General features: G+C 37.9%; 1 protein-coding gene across 8 annotated transcripts in view; it reads right to left on the reverse strand.

Moving 5' to 3' along the window:
- Positions 1 to 19,217, reverse strand: part of USP40 (ubiquitin specific peptidase 40) — a 90,720-nt gene that overhangs the window by 57,029 nt on the left and 14,474 nt on the right. For 7 of the 8 annotated variants that reach the window (XM_036254071.1, XM_036254075.1, XM_036254072.1 and 4 more), the window contains 6 exons: positions 18,758 to 18,825; positions 17,328 to 17,441; positions 14,697 to 14,861; positions 12,837 to 12,983; positions 9,780 to 9,923; positions 2,010 to 2,138 (listed from right to left, as the gene is read on the reverse strand). In XM_036254071.1, coding sequence (XP_036109964.1) covers positions 2,010 to 2,138; positions 9,780 to 9,923; positions 12,837 to 12,983; positions 14,697 to 14,861; positions 17,328 to 17,441; positions 18,758 to 18,825 — 767 coding nt within the window. The remainder of the gene's footprint in view (positions 1 to 2,009; positions 2,139 to 9,779; positions 9,924 to 12,836; positions 12,984 to 14,696; positions 14,862 to 17,327; positions 17,442 to 18,757; positions 18,826 to 19,217) is intronic. The other variant, XM_036254073.1, reaches the window with a different exon arrangement.

Below are 19,217 nucleotides of genomic sequence, written 5' to 3' on the forward strand. Positions count from 1 at the left end.
AAAATAAAACCTGAAAGAGCTACACTCTCAATTAAAGCATGACCTAGGAAAAAATCCACTCCAATGACAATGAGGAACTGGCTGGCTTTGACCAAGCGACTAGGAAGAAAAACATTTCCTCTGATAATGTATAATCACATGTAGGTCCTCGTGGGCTTGTAGCCCAAATGCACACGAGCTGTAAGGCTCTAAAAACCACCAAGTCAAGACCTTATTTTAAAGTTGTTAACTGTTAGAAGTGGCAGGCATGTGGTAGAGACAAACATGTCTTTCTTAGAGGAAAGCATTTTCAACAAAAGCCTCAAATTACTCCCATAAATCATGTTCTTAAAAAATCAACCATGCCCTGGCCGGTGTGTCTCAGCTGGTTGGGTGTTGTCCCATGCACCAAAAGTCTGCCAGTTCAATTCCGTCAGGGCATATGCTCAGGTTGCAAGTTCGATCCCCGGTACGGGGCATGCAGGAGGCAGTGGACTGATGTTTTTCTCTCTCTCCCTCTCCCTTCCTCTCTCTCTAAAATCTAAATAAAATATATATGTATATATATAAATCAACCAACCAACCAACCATGCCTGTAGTCTAAAATAACAAAACCACAAAGAAACAAAATCAGCAGGTATCTACATCGGACCCACAAAGTCTTAAGATACTGCATTTATTAGACACAGAATAATAAAATAGTGTGTTTAATATGTTTAGAGAGATATACGACTAAGGAACAAGAGATTTAAAAATAGTAGGAGGGGAAAGGCAGGCTGGCGTTGTCTAGTATTTGACACGCTGGTGCAGGTGACACACAGGCTGGGCCGTCTCCCGCCACTCCGCCAGTGTCCAGCCTTGGTCCTGTGGTGACAAGCTGGTCCAGTAGGCACCAGTCCCAGGGCTGCCTACTGGGAGCTGTTGTGAAGACTTGTTTGTAAAGATGGTATTAGAAGTGATGCCAACCATCAGTGAAACAAAGTTCCCCCACTCTCTAGGGAGCAGAGGCATAGATCAGGCTCTGAGAGAGACTAAAACATTGCCTTTATCCAGAGAACAGCTCCTTGAAAGGGAAGAAGAAATCCCCAAACTATAAGCAGACAGAACAATATCTGGCTATGATTAGAACACTGGAATCCTTTGTCTCTAATGACAAGATCTCTCTCAGGACACTGGCAGTAAAGGGACAAGTGGTGTCCAACAGGTTACCTACCAAAGCTGAAATTCTTAAGGCACTAGTTATTACCTGAACATCACGAAGCTCTAGATCAGCGGTCCTCAACCTGAGGATTGCGACCCCTTTGGGGGGCCGAGCGACCCTTTCACAGGGGTCACCTAAGACCAGTGGAAAACACATATTTCTGATGGCGATTCATAACAGTAGTAAAATTACAGTTATGAAGTAGCAATGAAAATCATTTTATGGTTGGAGGTCACCACAACATGAGAAATTATATAAAAGGGTCGCAGCATTAGGAAGGTTGAGAACCACTGCTCTAGATGAAAAGCTAGAGATTCTTAAAGAACAGGATATGAAGAAAGTTAACAAGTGAGATGCTTCCCAAGAAGCCATGAATAAGGAAAAATACTAAGCACAAATGGAAAGCAAGCTTCTGATTATTAAGGCCTGTCAAAGCTTCAACAGAAAAGCAGTGCAGAGACAATCCAAATGAAAAAATGACTGTGGGCCCTCTCAAGTCACCTACCAGAGCCAGGAGAAGAGCCTGGTGCGACTAGAAAAGAGCTCCTCAATTCTGAAGTAAGTAACACAAAATTGAAGAGCGTCCAAGGAAGCAGAGCGCAGAAGGAAGACCCGACCCATGCCTCTGTGCATGACCTCAACAATAAACTTGAAAATGGAATTGCAAATAAATATTTTATGCATCAAAAGACCGAGGATAAATTCCAGCAGCTGGAAAAGCACCTGAAATCTGAGCCTGGCTGAGGAAAAGCAGCAGTTGGTGCTGAAGGAAGCAGAGACAGCCCTGAGGAAAAAATTTGAAAGGTTCTAAACTAATGTCTGTGCTCACCTGAAATTGCCAGTTTCCCAAATGATCAACATCTTTAATATACACATGATAATGTCCTCCATAGCAACCGCCTTTGTGTATAATAACTGAGAAGAGGTCATACATGTATTCCAAGTCATCCAGTTCACTCTATAAAGGAAAAGATCATAAACATTGTCATAGTTTACACAAAGTGGGAAGATACATAACCAAAGGGAAAAAGAATTTAAACTACTGAAATTAATAAAAATTTCACTGTTTATTAGTTATTTAAGGGTAAATTAAGATAAATTTAAATAATTGACTTTAAATTTTAAAATTCTTAATTCTTAGAAAAAAGATTATCTACCAATGAATGATCCAATACCAAACACACAACACCAACCAGATTCTGTGTCTTTAACATGAAAACATGTACTTGTAAGTGAAGTGATAACAAAACACACTAGCCTATCAGTAAGTTTGTGAGTTTTAACAAACCTTTCTTTGGATGGTGCCTATTTTGCTGCTTTATAAATGTTTTTAGCTGTTGAATGTTTCCTATACTCCAAGTAGATTTGTCTACTATCTACCTACTATCTGTCACCGCTCCTGACTTGTAATTTAACAATTATGGATACTAGCTGGTTTTGTTAAGAGGCAGTTTAGTGGAATGAAAAGGTTTTTTTATTTATTAATTCTATGATTAAACTTTTCTATATTAATGTGCTCTATAATATGACTCACCAAACAGATGAATACCTACATTGTCATTTGAAAGAAAAATCTACTTTAAGTTAATAGATACTTTGCATATGGATGCTACTTGAAGGGTTGTGAATTATTTGAGAAACTTATTTGCTTAAGAAATTATACTTTTAAAGTAAGCAGCATTTTTTTAAATGTCTGGTTCAGACAAAAGACAAGAGAGAGAAACAAAGATACAAAGTGTTCATGTTTTCATTAATGCAGATACCAAAAGAACTATCATTGTGAATTTCTCAAATAAGTGTTCAATGTTTTAATAATTTGTTTTGTTATTTTGAAGTATGTTATAATCATCGGAAAAACTGCATGCTGTAAAAAAAAACAAAAAATTGCCTATATGAGATGATGGGTGTTAACTAAACCTATTGTGGCAATCATTTCACAGTATGTGTAAATCAAGCCATCATGCTATATACTTAAACTTATAAAGGGATGTATGTCAATTATTTCTCGATAAAACTGAAAAAGAAAAAAACTAACTCAATTATCCTGAAAAAATTTTTTTCAGGCAGTAAATAGAGGGAGAGGCAAGTGTACTGACTTAGTCTGGAAAAACTTGATTCTGTGTGTGCCAATTACAAGCTCAGATCAACACAAAATTACAACCTTTGAACAGTAATTAATAAAACAAAATCCAAAAAGCTCAGTAATTAGGCTTGAAGTACAGGAAGGCCCTCTAATTTTAACAATATTAAAAAAAAAGTTACTTTCATACATAGAAATTCAACAGCCAGCTAGTAAATGTTCTGGCCTTAATAAACATATAAAGAATGATTTGTAATAAGAAATACATTAGTCTCATCATTGTGATCTTGGCATGTGTAGCAGTTATACAGAAAATATTTTAAATGGCTTACAAAGTAGGTTGATTATGTACTAAGTTTGTTTTCAAAATTTTCTTTAAAAATTTTTTATTATTTTTGTTACAGATGTTTCTCCTTTTTTTCCCCATTGACACCCTCCTCCCCACCCCGTCCCCAGCTTTGTTGTCCGTGTCCATTGGTTATGCGTACATGCATATAAGTTCTATGGTGTATCTCTTCCCTTCCCCTAAAACCCCCTCTTTTGAGGGTTGTCATTCTGTACCCTACTTCCATGTCTCTGGGTCCATTTCTCAGGCTGTTATGTTCATTATATTCCACAAATAAGTGAAATCATGTGGTATTTGTCTTTTTCTGCTTGGCTTGTTTCACTTAGGATAATACTTTCCAGGTCCCTCCATCTTGCCTCAAAGGATAAGAGATCTTTCTTTCTTACAGCTGCATAGTACTCTATTGTGTATATGTACCACTGATTTTTTATCCATTCGTCTACTGATGGACATTTAGGCTGTTTGTTTCCAGATCTTAGCTATTGTAAATAGTGCTGCTATGAACATGGGGGTACATATATTCTTCTTGATTGGTGTTTCAGGCTTCTTAGGGCATATCCTAGAAGTGGGATCACTGGGTCAAATGGCAATTCAATTTTTCATTTTTTGAGGTAACACCATATTGTTTTCCATAGCGGCTGCACCAGTCTGCATTCCCACCAGCAGTGTAGTAGAGTCCCCTTTTCTCCACACCCTCGCCAACACTTGTTTGATGATTTGTTGATGGCGGCCATTCTGACAGGTGTGAGGTGATACCTCATTGTTGTTTTAATTTGCATCTCTCTGATTAGTGATGTTGAGCATTTCTTCATATGTCTCTTGGCCATTTGTATGTCCTGTTTGGAGAGGTGTCTATTCAGCTCCTCTGCCCATTTTTTAATTGGGTTCTTTGTCTTACCTTTGTTGAGCTGTATGAGTACTCTATATATTTTGGAAATTAACCCCTTATCTGATGTATCATTGGCAACGATGCTCTCCCATACAATGGGTTGCCTTTATATTCTGATGCTTGTTTCTTTTGCTGTGCAGAAGCTTTTGAGTTTAATGTAGTCCTATGTGTTCATTTTCTCCTTTGTTTCTGTTGCCTTAGGTGATGTATCAGTGAAAATTCTGCTGCGTATGATGTCTGAAATTTTGTTGCCTATATTTTCTTCTAGGATTTTTATGGATTCATGAGTCACATTTAAGTCTTTTATCCATTTTGAGTTTATTCTTGTGTATGGTGTAAGTTGATGGTCTAGTTTCATTTTTTGCATTTAGCTGTCCAATTTTCCCAACACCATTTATTAAAGAGGCCGTCTTTACTCCATTGTATGCTCTTGCCTCCTTTGCCAAATATTAATTGAACATAATGTCTTAGGTCCATTTCTGAGTTCTCTATTATGTTCCACTGATCTATCTGCCTGTTCTTCTGCCAGTACCAGGCTGTTTTCATTACAGTGCCTTTGTAGTATAACCTGATATCCGGTATTGTGATCCCACCTACTTTGTCCTTCTTTTTCAAGATAGCTGTGGCTATTCAGGGTCTTTTTTGGTTCCATATGAACTTTTGAAGTATTTGTTCTAGTTCTGTGAAATACGTTGTTCGTATTTTAATGGGGATTGCATTGAATCTATAGATTGCTTTGGGTAATACGGACATTTTAATGTTAATTCTTCCAATCCATGAACAAAGTATGTGCTTCCATTTCTTAAAAATGATTCTCTATTTCTTTCTTCAATGCCTTGTAGTTTTCTGCAAATAGGTTCTTTACTTCTTTGATTAAGTTTATTCCTAGGTGTCTTAATTTTTTTGCCGCAATGATAAATGAGTTTGTTTTTTTTGTTTCTCTTTCTGTGATTTCATCATTGGTGTATAAGAATGCTGTTGATTTCTTGACGTTAATAATGACAGTCTCACTTCCTCCTTTCTAATTTGGATCCCTTTCATTTTTTCTTCATGTCTGATTGCTGTGGCTAACACGTTCAGTACTATGTTAAATAAGAGTGGCGAAAGTGGGCATCCCTGTCTTGTTCCTGTTCTTAAGGGAGATGCTTTTAGTTTTTGCCCATTGAATATGATGTTGGCTGTAGGTCTTTCATATATGGCCTTTATTATGTCGAGATATGACCCCTCTATTCCCACATTGCTGAGTGTTTTTATCAGAAACGGATGCTGGATTTTGTCAAGTGCTTTTCAGCACGTATTGATATGATCATGTGGTTTTTATTCTTCATTTTGTTTATGTGGTGTATCACATTTACTGATCTGTGAATATTGCATCCCTGGAATGAATCCCACTTGGCCATGGTGAATAGTTTTTTTCATGTATTGCTGGATTCGATTTGCTAGTATTTTGTTCAGGATTTTGGCATCTATGTTCATCAGGGATATTGGCCTGTAGTTTTTTTTCTTTGTAGTGTCTTTTCCTGGTTTTGGAATTAGAATTACTCTGGCCTCATAAAACGAGTTTAGAAGTCTTCCTTCTTGAATTTTTTGAAACAGTTTGAGAATGGGTGTTGGTTCTTCTTTGAATGTTCGGTAAAACTCCCCTGTGAAGCCATCTGGGCCTGGGCTTTTGTTTGCTGGCAGAGTCTTGATTACCTCTTCAATTTCCTTAGTTGTTATTAGTCTGTTCAAGTTTCCTATCTCTTCCTGGTTCAGTTTGGGAGAGTATGTGTTTCTAGAAATTCGTCCATTTTGCTTAGATTGTCAAATATTTGCCATATAATTGTTCATAGCATTTATCAACAGTCTTTTGTATTTCTGTGGTGTCAGTTGTTACTTCTCTTTCATTTCTGATTTTGTGTATTTGGGTTCTCTCTCTGTTTGAATTCTATTTTTGGTCTCTATGCCATTTATTTCTGCTCTGATCTTTACTATTTCCTTCCTTCTACTTGCTCTGGGGTTTTCTTTTTGTTTGCTTTCTAGTTCTTTAAGTTGTGAGGTTAGACAATGTATTAGAAATTCTTCTTGTTTCTTGAGGTAGTTCTGTAGCGCTATGAACTTCCCTCTCAGAACTGCTTTTGCTGCATCCCATAGATTTTGTGTTGTTGTGTGTTTATTTCATTGGTTTCCAGGAAGTTTTTAATTTCTTCCTTGATCTCCTCGTATCAATAACCCATTCATTGTTCAATAACATGCTATTTAGCCTCCATGTGTTCAAATGTCTTTGCATGTTCTTGTTGCAATTGATTTCTAGTTTCATGCCACTGTGATCTGAGAAGATCCTTGATATGATTTCAATCTTCTTGAACTTGTAGAGACTTAATTTGTGTCCTAACATGTGGTCTATCTTTGGGAATGTCCCATGTGCACTTGAGAAGAATGTGAATTCTGTAGTTTTGGGATGTAATTCTCTGTAGATATCTATCAAATCCATTTGTTCTAGTGCTTCATTCAGAGTCTCTGTTTCCTTGCTAATTTATTGTCTAGAGGATCTATCCAGTGAAGTCCCCTGCTATGATTGTATTGCTGTTGATTTCTCCTTTGAAGTCCTCCAGAAGATTTTTAATATATTTTGGTACTCCTATATGTAGTAGTACATATACGTTTACCAAAGTTATATCTTCCTGTTGGATAGATCCTTTCAATATTATGTAGTGGCCTCTTTGTCTCTAGTTATGGCCTTCATTTTGAAATCTATTTGATCCGATATGAGTACTGCTACCCCAGCTTTTTTTCCTTTCCGTTTGCTTGGAGGATTTTTTTCCATCCCTTCACTTTCAACCTATGTTAGTCTTTTGTTATGAGGTGGGTCTCTTGTAAATAAAATATATACGAGTCATGCTTTCTTATCCAATCAGCTACTCTGTGTCTTTTTATCAGAGCATTCACTCCATTTATATTTTAGGTGATTATTGATATGTAGTTATTTACTGCCATTTTCGTTCAGTGTGGTTATATTTTCCTTCTTATTTCTTCTACTAATTACAGAGGTCCTTTTAACATTTGTTGCAGTGCTGGTTTGGTGCTAATGTACGTATTCCCTTAGCCTTTTTTTTTTTTTGTCTGGGAAGCTTTTTATTTGACCTTCTATTTTGAATGATAGCCATGCTGGGTAGAGTAGTCTTGGATTCAGATCCTTGTTTTTCATGACGTTGAGTACATCATGCCATTCCCTTCTCGCCTGTAGTGTTTCTGTTGAGAAGTCAGCTGAGAGCTTTATGGGGGTTCCTTTGTAGGTAACCTGTTGCTTATCTCTTCCTGCTTTGAGGATTCTGTCTTTAATTTTTGGCATTTTAATTACTATGTGTCATGGTGTGTGCCTATTTGGGTTCTTCTTACTTGGGGCTCTCTGTGCTTCTTGAACTTGAATGCCTTCTTCCTTCACCAGATTAGGGAAGTTTCTGTCCCTATTTCTTTGACTATATTCTCTAACCCTTGCTCATTTTCTTCTTCTTCGGGAACTCCTATGATGCGATTATTATTACGTTTCAAGTTGTCCCACGGTTCTCTTAAGCTGTCTTCCTGTTTTTTAATCGCTTTTTCCTTTTATTTTTCTGATTGTTTTTTTTTTCTACCCTGTCTTCTAATTCACTGATCCAGTCCTCAGCTTCCTCTACTCTGCTGTTTAGTCCTTCCAATGTGTTCTGTATTTCTGCTATGTCATTTTTCATTTCTTCTTGGTGGTTTTTAATTTCCAATTGGTTGATTTTCAATGTTTCTTGTCTTTACTCATAGTGTTGATGTCCTTACTCGTGCTGTTGAAACAGCTTCCTCAAGATTGTGGCTCTGAATTCTAGCTCTGTCAACTTGCTTAACTGCATTTTATTTATCTTATCTTCGGTAGAGGTCTCTTGTTCTTTCATTTGGGATTTCTTTGTTTCATCATTTTGGCTAACGAAGCGGGCTTTGGAGCCTTCCATATTTTCCCCGTAGGTGTTGGTGTTCTGCTGTTTGTGGCTCCTTCTACTGGGTTTGGATGAGCGTGGGAGGACTTATGTTAAACACCACTGTCAAGTCTTACTTTCCTGGGTAGAGTTGCAAGCCCAGGAATGGTTCAGTTATACTCTAGCTTTTTGCCTGGAGGCTATTAGTTGCAGTTTAAACTTGAAGAGCCTTAGGTTCTCAGTTGAATGAAAAACTCCCTCAGGTGATCAGCGTAAGGAGATTTCCTGAGGGTGGGCAGATGCTGATTGTTAATGAGCCTCAATTTGCATTTCAATGGCCCACCTGGTTGGGGTTAAATCCTTGAGGGATGGGTCGCCACCTCTCCCCTGAACCCTGGGAAGGAGTAAGATTAGCACTGTTCTGCGTGGCCGCACCTCAGGAAAATCTCTGAGCGCCCTCCAAATCCCGTGTCCCCACACAGTTCCAGTCCAGTCCACCCTCCCTCTGCTGGAGCAGAAGGTGAGTGGCTATTTTAGCACTCTCTGTGCTGTGAAGCCTCTTGGGAGTTTAACCCCAAGGGCGCTGCTCATAGCTAAGACCACTGCTATCCATGGGCTCCCAGCCCCAATCTTGCGCCTCCGCAATTCTATCAGGATCGATTCAGTGTCCCTGGTTATGCGGTCCTCGCAAGGTGCTTTTCTGTTGCTTTTTCCCGATGATTTGTCTTTATTTTAGTTGTTATTCCAGTTTGGTCCTGGGAGATGGTCTGTGTAGCTTCCGTTCACTCCACCGCCATTTTGGAATCCTCCTGTTTTCAGACTTTTCTTGCCCCAGTCTTAAGTATTACAAATTCCAGGCTAGTGAAGTTCCAATGACTTGTTCACTTTCTAGATGTGTAATTCATTACTGCATCTAAAGTAATCTAAACCCAAACAGCACAGTACCAATTAATGGTACTTTTTCCTAATGCGAGGTCATTTCTAATTTTGCTCTTAAATTTTCAAAGATTTTTCAAGAGAGTTTAGTAAAAAGAAGTGAGAATAAATCCATATTGGAAATTCAGAAGGACTATAATAAACCAGGGATTCTCAGCTGGGAATAATTTTACCCACTCCCCTTCTTGAAGGAGACATGGACATTTGACAAGGTCTGAGGACATTTCTGTCACTACTGGGAGGAGGGGAGGATGCTACTGTCATCTAGCAAGCAGCAGCCAGGGAACCTGCCTCACATCCTACAATGCATGGGACAGTGTAGCGCCAAGGCCGAGATTTTGCAATAAGCCAACGGAAAATCAGGTCAATGAAGGATTCAATCCTTAAGGGGTGGGAGTAGAATTTAAAAATAAAAGAGTTCAAACCTGTTCACAAAAAGGCTTGAGATTGATCCGGAGAGGGAATGTATAACGGCTAGTTTCCTTGTATCGTTCACACTTCACAAAATCAAAATTAAATCTTAATAATGAAACAGTAAGAAAGGGAGGCAGCTTACGCAATTTGGCCGACTGTAAAAAGAAAAAAATTTTAAGTTTTTAAAAAGCAGTTATATAAAATAATACATAATGTTTCTTAACATATAAAAAAGAAAATTATAATACAATTTTAAGAGAAACTGTCCTTAAACCATAAACTCATCATGATGGATTGAATGTAGCCCTTGATATAAACTCATCTATTTTATCAGACTAAAGGTGATATCACTCATTTATGCTTATAAATAAAATTTACAACCCAATTTTATGTTTTTATGTGAACACCCTAAAATTAAAGCTATCTGATGAGCATGTTATAAATGCATGTTCCCATCTCTAACAGTGTTTCTTTCCTGCCCAAGTCCTAGCCTTTCATCTTCTTCCTTTTATTTACTGAAGAACTAGCGCTCTTAACCACAGCCCTTGGGATCTGTTGCAACAGACAAGGACCCTTGAAGCTGTATCAAAATTGTACATGCTTGTCCTGGCCAGTTTGGCTCAGCAGTTTGAGCATTGGCCTGTGGACCAGAGTTGCAGGTTCAATTCTAGTCAAGGGCATGTACCTCAGCTGTGATTCATCCCTGGCCCTGGTCAGGGTCGTATGGGCGGCAACCAGTCGATGTGTCCCTCTCATGTTGATGCTTCTGTTTCTCTCCCTCCCTCCCACTCTATCTGAAGATAAATAGAAAAATATCCTTGGGTGAGGATTAAAAAATAAATTGTACATGCTTATGTATTTTTCTCAGGAGAAGATCCATAGCTTTCATTAGACTTTCAAAAGTGCTCTAACTCCCCAAATATTAAGATCCAATGATTGTTACTATTTTTAATGCATGTAAGATTTAAAAAATTTTTTATGTTTTAAAACAAAACACATAATTAAGCTGCTTTTCATTTAAACAAATTTTTTATTGATTTTTTTAGAGAGGAAGGGAGAGATAGAAACATTTATTGGCTGCCTCCTGTATGCCCCCTACTGGGGATCAAGCCCACAACCCAAGCATTTGCCCTGATGGGGAATCAATCAGGGACCTCTCAGTCCATGGGATGATACTTAATCCACTGAGCCACACCAGCCAGGCCAAGCTGCTTTTTATTTAGAAGTCATCAGGTTTTAGCCCTGACCTGGTAGCTCAGGTGGTTAGAGCATCATCCTAATATGCCAAGGTTGCAGATCCTGTCCCTGGTCAGGGCATATACAAGAGGCAACCAATGAATGCATAAATAAGTGGAACAACAAATCAGTATCTCTTTTTCTCTCTCTCCCTCCTTCCCTTCTCCTCTCTCTCTAAAATAAATTTTTAAAAAAGTCATCAGCTTTTCCCAATCCCCTTGTACTAATGGCATGTGAGGGGCAAAAAAAACCCTTCCCCCTATATAAAATTATCCAAAATGATAAATATCTAACATTCCTAAAAATATATTTAAAACAACCCTACAAATCCAGTGGATAATAAAAAAAGGTTAAATGATATATCACGTGGCAGATTTTCAAACAAGCTAAAAAATACATCTAAAAAAAAAACTAACTCAACTACAATGTGGCTGAGAAAAGAAAGACTGCTCAAAACAAGAAAACCTGCATTAATTTAGGTAGTACAACTAAACCTAAGTTTAGAATGCAATAAATCTAATGCAACTACAATAGAATGTAATTTTAAAAGTATCAAGATCAAAACATTTCCACTGAAAAAGAATTAAATCAACGATATAAAAGGTGCACAAAAAAACTGCTTTGGTTTAGCAAAAGGTTCGTTTTAGTTTTACTAATGTGCAAATTAAGTCCAACTAAAACTAAGAATGTATTTAAGTATCTTTTTAAAACTTTTTATCCTCTGAATTTTGTATTTCTTTTATTAGATTGTAGCTGTAATGCCAAAGGTAAATATGCAAAAAATATACTTCTCTATTTGGGTTTCCTAAAGGGGCAAAGGCTGGATGGAAATAAGGACTAAACGCTATGATATTTACCCTGGTTTCAAATCCTATTGTGAAAGCTAAAGGCATGGGGTCTATTGTTTTTATTACATTTTCACCTACAATCAACAGGATCCAAATGAATATCACGTGTTATCTAAATTACTCCTCGTTTTGTTAGAAAATTCAGTAATTGTCAACTGTGGCAATTATCTCTCTATCCTGCTATGACAGGATAACTGCATGATATGTCCTTTGTAGTGGTTCTTTCAGTGAGCGCTCAATAACCCCTGACTGACTGGTCTCAAGTCCACCATGCTAGGAAGAGCCTATGCCACCATCCACCAGCAGTAACGAGTGAGCACTGCAGATAACGACAGCAGGGAAGTTGATGCCAGCCTGCAGGAAAAATCATTGCTCACATCTTGCCCTCCCTTCCCTCCCATATTGTGCTTTGCTTCACAAAAAGAAACCCAGAAGTACTCTGTCAAGCCCTTTAATTAGCAAGTTAAGTAGTACTGCCTGCTCCAACGGCAGGAAGAAGCAAGGGCATACTGATCTGCTCGAGTCAGGGAGGAGATTACACACGTATCGATACTAGAATAACTGCCTGTGCAGGAAGTGAAGACCGCCATCTAGTCTCAGAGTAGGAGACAAAGAAAGGAAATCTCCACAAGCTTCTTGGTTCGCAGAAATAAAAACATATTTCTTTCTTCATAATGGTACTTTGCAAAAAGCAGGGATGGAGGGAGTTTATCAACAAAAGGTCTATTTAAGAAACACTGAGGCACAAATAAATTTTCCTGGGGGAAAAAAAGAAGTCAAGAGAACTACTGGGTTGAAAGCTTTAAAAAGTCCTTTACTATAAAAAAATTAAAATAAAGATGTATCACGTAAATGTGTTTCGACAATTAGTGTTAAGGCCTTCGTGTGTATCTTCTAGACTGTTTCAAATAAGCCAACTTCACTTGATAGACCTTCCTGTGGAAGTGCTAGGCGGGCCCCCTAAAAAGGCCATGTCTATATTACCTTTGCTGCTTTCACCAGCCTGTCACAAGTTCCACAGTGGTATAAGTTGTCACAGTCAAATACTTCCTCTTCTACATACATGTTCCAGAGTGCATCTTCCAAACCAGATACATTTTTGACCGCTACTGTTAGATCTAAGAAGTCTTCCTGAAATACACATACATATACTACTGAAAAAACAATTTCACAGAGGATCACATACACATTACCAACTCATATACATATTGGGAATCATCAGATATACTTTTCCTAAAATACTGTAAATATAAAGGAACAGATCCCCTGCTGATCAGATACTGTGAAATTCACACCACCAAATTAGCTTTTCTAAAACAAACTGTAACTGAGCTCAAAATATATCAGGAACTAGTTTATGAATTTACTATACATACAATAAAACGTACTTTATCAGGAGCTAAAACAAACAGCTGAACACATCTGAATTGAGACGTGTGTACATGCAGGGCTCACTGGTGCTGTCTGAGTCTCTAGACTAGAACACCAAGGGCAGGGCTCAAGACTTGAATGGAAACTCTGCTTCCTCATCTTCTGCCAGGGCTAGTTTAAGACATACTGAGAAGTTATACAAAACAATTATTTTGAGCCAGGATAAAAAGGTTTTCTAACTAAAATTAAGAGGAGGGTATTTTGTAAAACGGGAGTCTATAAATTCTACTGTAACTACATTTGAGTTACAACATGTTTCTAGTAATAATCACTTAAAATCTGACAACTTTAAAGAATATTTAGTTTTAATTGCATTAACGAGCTTATGGAAACTGCAAAATAACAGTACTAATCAGTTCATGGTGGAAATCTAAAATAATAAAAGTAACACTTATATATAGTTTACAACATATGTATGTGAAAAGTTAATTTCTGTAATTTGTCATGTGCCTTTATAATATGGTTTGAAATTAGTTTGTGATTTATTATTACTGTTAACTCATCATACAATAGAGTAGTTCAAAGACACAAAACATCTTAATATTTCCAAATTAGGCTGGGCAAACTTATTAGTATAGACAATAAGAGTTAAAAAGTATCTTTTATCCCCAATACTCAAAAAAAAAAAAAAGAAAAAGAAAAAGAAGAGAAAAAAAATCCATTCCCAAAAAGCAATTAATGCAACATTTAGAAAATGGCATTTTATTTTTTACTCCTACTATCAAATACAGAAACTTTCTGTAACTCTTGCCATAACAAAAGATGTTTATTAAAGGACAACTGTTCAGATGAAATAACTTGCTATCTAAGACTGGTGGAGCAAGCTGTGATTACTATGGTTACATGAGCAAATTTCCAATCAGATTAAATGGGCAATCTGTCGTGACAACGAATTGAAGGTTACACTAGTTTAAACACGCTTATAATGGCTTTATATGTATATACTTAATATATAATAAACATACATTTAAATATTTAAATATAAGCACACACATACAAATGAACTTTCTCAAAGACATTAATAAACTAATCCAACATTTAAATACAGATGTTTGTTAATTCTCTATTTTTATTACTTCTCTAATTAACTTGATAATAACCTACCACCAACCATGATGAAGTTTCTGTCCTCATGAGGCCACAGACCTCTACTTGTAAACACCCCAACTCGATTTTCTAAATACTACTGAATAAAACATAAAAACTATCTTGTAAGATAGTTGCTTCTGTCAGTTTACATAGAGAAATCTGGATTATAAACGTATGACTTAGGTGTAGGTAGAGTAAAAGAAAAATACCAATCCAGTGATTTCTAGTAATCAACACGTTGATCCTTGTGCAGTACCATAGATTTAATGGCATGTATTATTCTTAACAATGTAACTTATTAATAAAATACTCTTGTATATTCACCTGCTTTTCACTGACATTCTTACATTCTTTACAAACAATGTGGTTAACAATGGTTCCGTGATACAGACGATTGATGAGGTCATGGCCGGAGGTGCCGACTAAAGAAGTTTCCAAAGCACTAAAGAGAATTCGATTCAGTTCCTGCACATCATGTTGCCTCATTTCCTATAAAACAGGTAACTTTTAAATGTGATTTTGTGCTTCAGTTTTTTTTAAAACAGATTTTTAAAGTGATATTAGTTTAAAAAAATACAAGATGTATCAAGAAATCCAAAGATAAGCCTCGATCAAATATAAAGATGACTAATCTAAATGAGTTGAGAACAGGTTAAGAGATAACCACCTATTTTTATTTTTATTACAAAACAAAAATATGAACAGGTGGTGTTCAGTGTGTACATGTAACCTAACTCACTCGAAAACAGAAAAGTGCATTTATTCTCGCAGGCAGCCACATGCGTGGCCAGGAAGGAGTGGAGGAGGAACACAACAGCACAGAGCAGCCTCCACCAGCCGCACAGCGACACCTAGCTCAGGTCAGGGGGATGGTGAGCACAGAGGCGTCAGCGTTGGAAAAGAACTAGAATTTACTGCTTGGACATACAGATCAACTAAAACAACACGAAGCTTCTAAGACTCTAAGGGACTTGCTTTAATCTACTCTGAGTCATGCCCCCGTGTATAAATAGACTGAACTGCTCCTTCAGAACAACCTATAAACCAAAGCCAAGGGGTGCATCAACACTTCGGGTAGAGAAGAGGGGACGAGCAGCACAGGAGCCTGAGAGAGCAGCAGGGGGGGTGGGGGGGGTAGGAGAGTGACGTCATGGGAAACACAGCGCTGGTGCCTCAAGGAGCAGTGAGCGCTACTAAGAGCCCACTGAGAGCAAGTGCCTCCCGGACTTGGCGCAGGATGTCACGAGTGGCTTAGATAAGCAAGGTACAAAGGAGGTGGAGGAACAAATGGAAGGTGCAGGGGAGGCAGTGAAGGACAATTTTAAAGTTTCACGTGAAGAGAGGCTGACAAAGTAGATAAAAGCTGGAGCAGGATGTGGAACTCAGGATCTCTTTCTTTCTCTTTCTCTCTTTCTTTTTTAACACACAAGACACTAGCGGACATACATTTCTTCAGTGTTACTGGCCCTGACAGGACAGAGAGCTTGTGGAAGTTTGCAAGCTGTTTCTAGGTTTGCCAAGACCCTAGTCGGCCACTGGAGGTCCAGTCCCACAGGGTTTCCTGAAAGACTTTATTTAGAAATCAGTAAGGTTTTCACAGCTTTAAGCATTAAACCAGAAAATTAGTGGAAGCTCATTATTCAAAACAAAGAGAAATGTATCAACTGATGACTAGATTAAAAAACAAACAAAAAACACGTAGCGTATCTACCCAATAGAATATTGCTTGGCACTAAAAAGGAATGAAGGGCTGATTTATACTGTATGATTCCGTTTCTGTGAAATGTGCAGAAAAGGCAAATCCACAGAGATAAAAAGCAGATTAGTGGTTGCCAGGGGCTGAGGAAAGGAGTCAGGGGATGGGGACCGCTGATGGGGATGGGGTGGGGAAAAGGCTCTAAAATGGATTGTGCTGATGGTTGTACAACTCTGTAAATGTACTTAAAAACAAAACAAAAAACCCACTGAATTGTACCCTCTAAAAGAGTAAATCTAATGGCATGTGAATTATATCTCCATAAAGCGGTTATTTTTAAAACAAGGAAAGAAAAAGAAATTACCCCTAAGCACCTGCCCTACACCAAACATTTAACATACTGTTTAGGGAAAGTATTATTACCCCATTTACTTCAAAGCTCAAGCCCTACTTCTTTGACTTCACAGCACTGTCTAGTTAAGGAGTGTTCCTATTAGAAGACCACAGTTCAGAGTTTGTTGTTGAAGGCAACATAACATTATTCTGATGACTGCCTCTTTAAATTCTGACAGTCTCCCATATCCGTGCCTTTCCAAGAACACATCTATTCCATAAAAAAAATAGTAGTCTTGGTTTTGTTTGATTTTTTACAGCTAACAGCTATTGACAACAAGCACTTTTACTTGTTGCTGACAAATGTTTCGTGTTGGTATACAGTGCAATAACCTATAGGGATGCAAAGAGAAATAGGAGAGCAAATCTTACAATAGGACACAGGAAGACAACAGAGTCAGGAGAAAGGCAGGACAGGGAAGATGAAAAGGCCTGCCAAGGATGGTTTCATAGTTTTGCTTGAAGCAAATGTTCAAATCAGAACACCCAGATTCAAACACAAAAGCATGTCGAGAAGCAGATGGCATTATTGTTGGGCAGCTTTTTGTGCTATATAAATGGTAATTTCCATGTAATAGGTATTGTACCTCAACTAGTCCATATTAAGATTCTCAAGGTATAAATTGTAAAAACCAGGTCTTATACTGCTCCCTGTATCCACAACCGTCTCCCCACCTCCAAATCACAACCGTTCATAAAATCCTGCAAATGGCAAGAGTCCAAAAATTATTTCTGGCTTGTAATTATTTAAAATGAGAGAAGTAAATATTAAAATAATATCTTGAGATGCTAAAACAAAATTAAAGCAGTTGGACAGCTTATTAGCCCAGTGTTACTCTTTGCGCTGGCCGTGCGGACCTTCGTACCTCATTGCTCGTCCACCCAAAGCTGTCCGTGAGGTCCGATGTGGAGGCAGCTTCCTGGTCTAAGAGCAGGAGCTGAGCAAACAGCCGCTGTAACTGTAAAGGTATGATTCGAACCTGAACGAGAACAAATGCATTTCTAAATGAGTCTTTTCAATGTGAGTTGGGGCTTTTAAAGAGAACTCCATACTAGCTTTCTTCTACATCCTAGTTCACTCAGTTCACCTAGAAGAAAGTTTACAAGTATCTTATTGCAAAGGGTGAACCAGCTAAGATTCATCTTTCTTTGAAATTCAATCCAAAATGTTTTAGCTATCTGGAGTTTTCTACCTTGACATAGTTCAAATCAATATTAAAACCCAAAGAGGCCTTAATAAACTACGCAACTGATTACAGACTGATAATAATTTAAGTCTCTAATCGTTCATTCTTTCTCTAAAATATTTCAGGGACAGGCATACTCCCATGAGGAATTTCCCAGTCGTGGGTGGGCTGCACCCTGCCTCAGTTTCTTCCCGAAGGCTCCAAGCTCGCTCCTGCCTTATTTGGGTGCAGAGGGCCAGGCTGACAGAATGCTGCTAAGAGCCTGGTGTGCAGACCACATGTAAGCATCTAAAGTGAGACTCAGCCATTAGAAACTGTTATGGCGATTTGGCATTGCCACAACATCTTTACTATGTCCTATAGAAGTATGATCTGCAACAAATGGGGAATTAAAAAACACACACAAACTGGCCCTTTGCCACATAAGCGGTCTGAGAAGCACTGGGCTAGATCATGAAAGATTCCTCATAAGAAGTACCGATTTTAGCGACCAACTTCTGAATGACATGTAAGCATGGGAGGAACATGATTAGATCTGCACTTATGATAAACCAACTCCTCACACAATTTATTTCCAGAATACCAAACTAAAAGAATACTGGTTTCCACTATATGGTTACAAATAAGGGCATTAAGTAGTTTGTTAGACTAGTGTGGACCATTTGCAAATATTTCCTTCACCAAAAGAAAGAATAAACACAGTAGAGTGAGGTATGTTTACAAAGCAGCAGCAACATTACATTTGGAAAAGTAATTGTCTTTTTGGAAGGAACATTCCATCATCAGTAGGGTATAAGCCAAGTCACTTTCATTTTTATTTTATTTACTTATTATTATTATTATTATTTTGGTACGTGCCCCTAGCGGGAACTGAACCTGGGACTCTCTGGTCTGCAGGCCGACGCTCCCAACTGCTGAGCCAAACTGGCCAGGGCAAGCCAAGTCACTTTCAGAAAATAAGAATCATATTTGGTAATTGATAAAATTATTGATTTCTGTAAGAAACTTAATTCCTTCCTTAAAAACATTCTCTCAATACTACACACACACACCACCACACCACACCACACCACACCACACCACACCCCTGTAAATCGTAGGTTTAATACCTTTGCATCAGGATTATCCTTCTCCTCTAAAGAACCGAGTTCTTCTGGGCCAAGAGAAAATAAAGCTTCTAAACAAAAAAGAAGAATCAGAGATGTAAATGACATTGTTTCATTTCAGAAAACCAAGTAAGCAACATCAGTTAATGATTCAGAAATGTGACTGTGGCAATATTTACACACTTACTCCACACATTTCACTTTCTGGTAACATTATTTTTAATCACTGACTACAAAGGGCATGCTAAGGTTTCAGCATGAAAGATCTATAGCAGGAAAATTATGCATATAAAACTATGAACAGTAACATCAGGAATCTGTGATGGCTTCCTCCTGCCTCTGGCAGTGGGTCCTCCCTCAGAGCCACCTAAGGACTATCAGGAAATGTAACAAATATGTAATAGTGTCATATACGATCAGTAGCACACCATCCTTTCCTGAGAAGGACCACCTTTAACTCTAA

This window comes from Molossus molossus, unplaced genomic scaffold, assembly GCF_014108415.1.
Source record: "Molossus molossus isolate mMolMol1 unplaced genomic scaffold, mMolMol1.p scaffold_m16_p_11, whole genome shotgun sequence".
Lineage (NCBI taxonomy): Eukaryota > Metazoa > Chordata > Mammalia > Chiroptera > Molossidae > Molossus > Molossus molossus.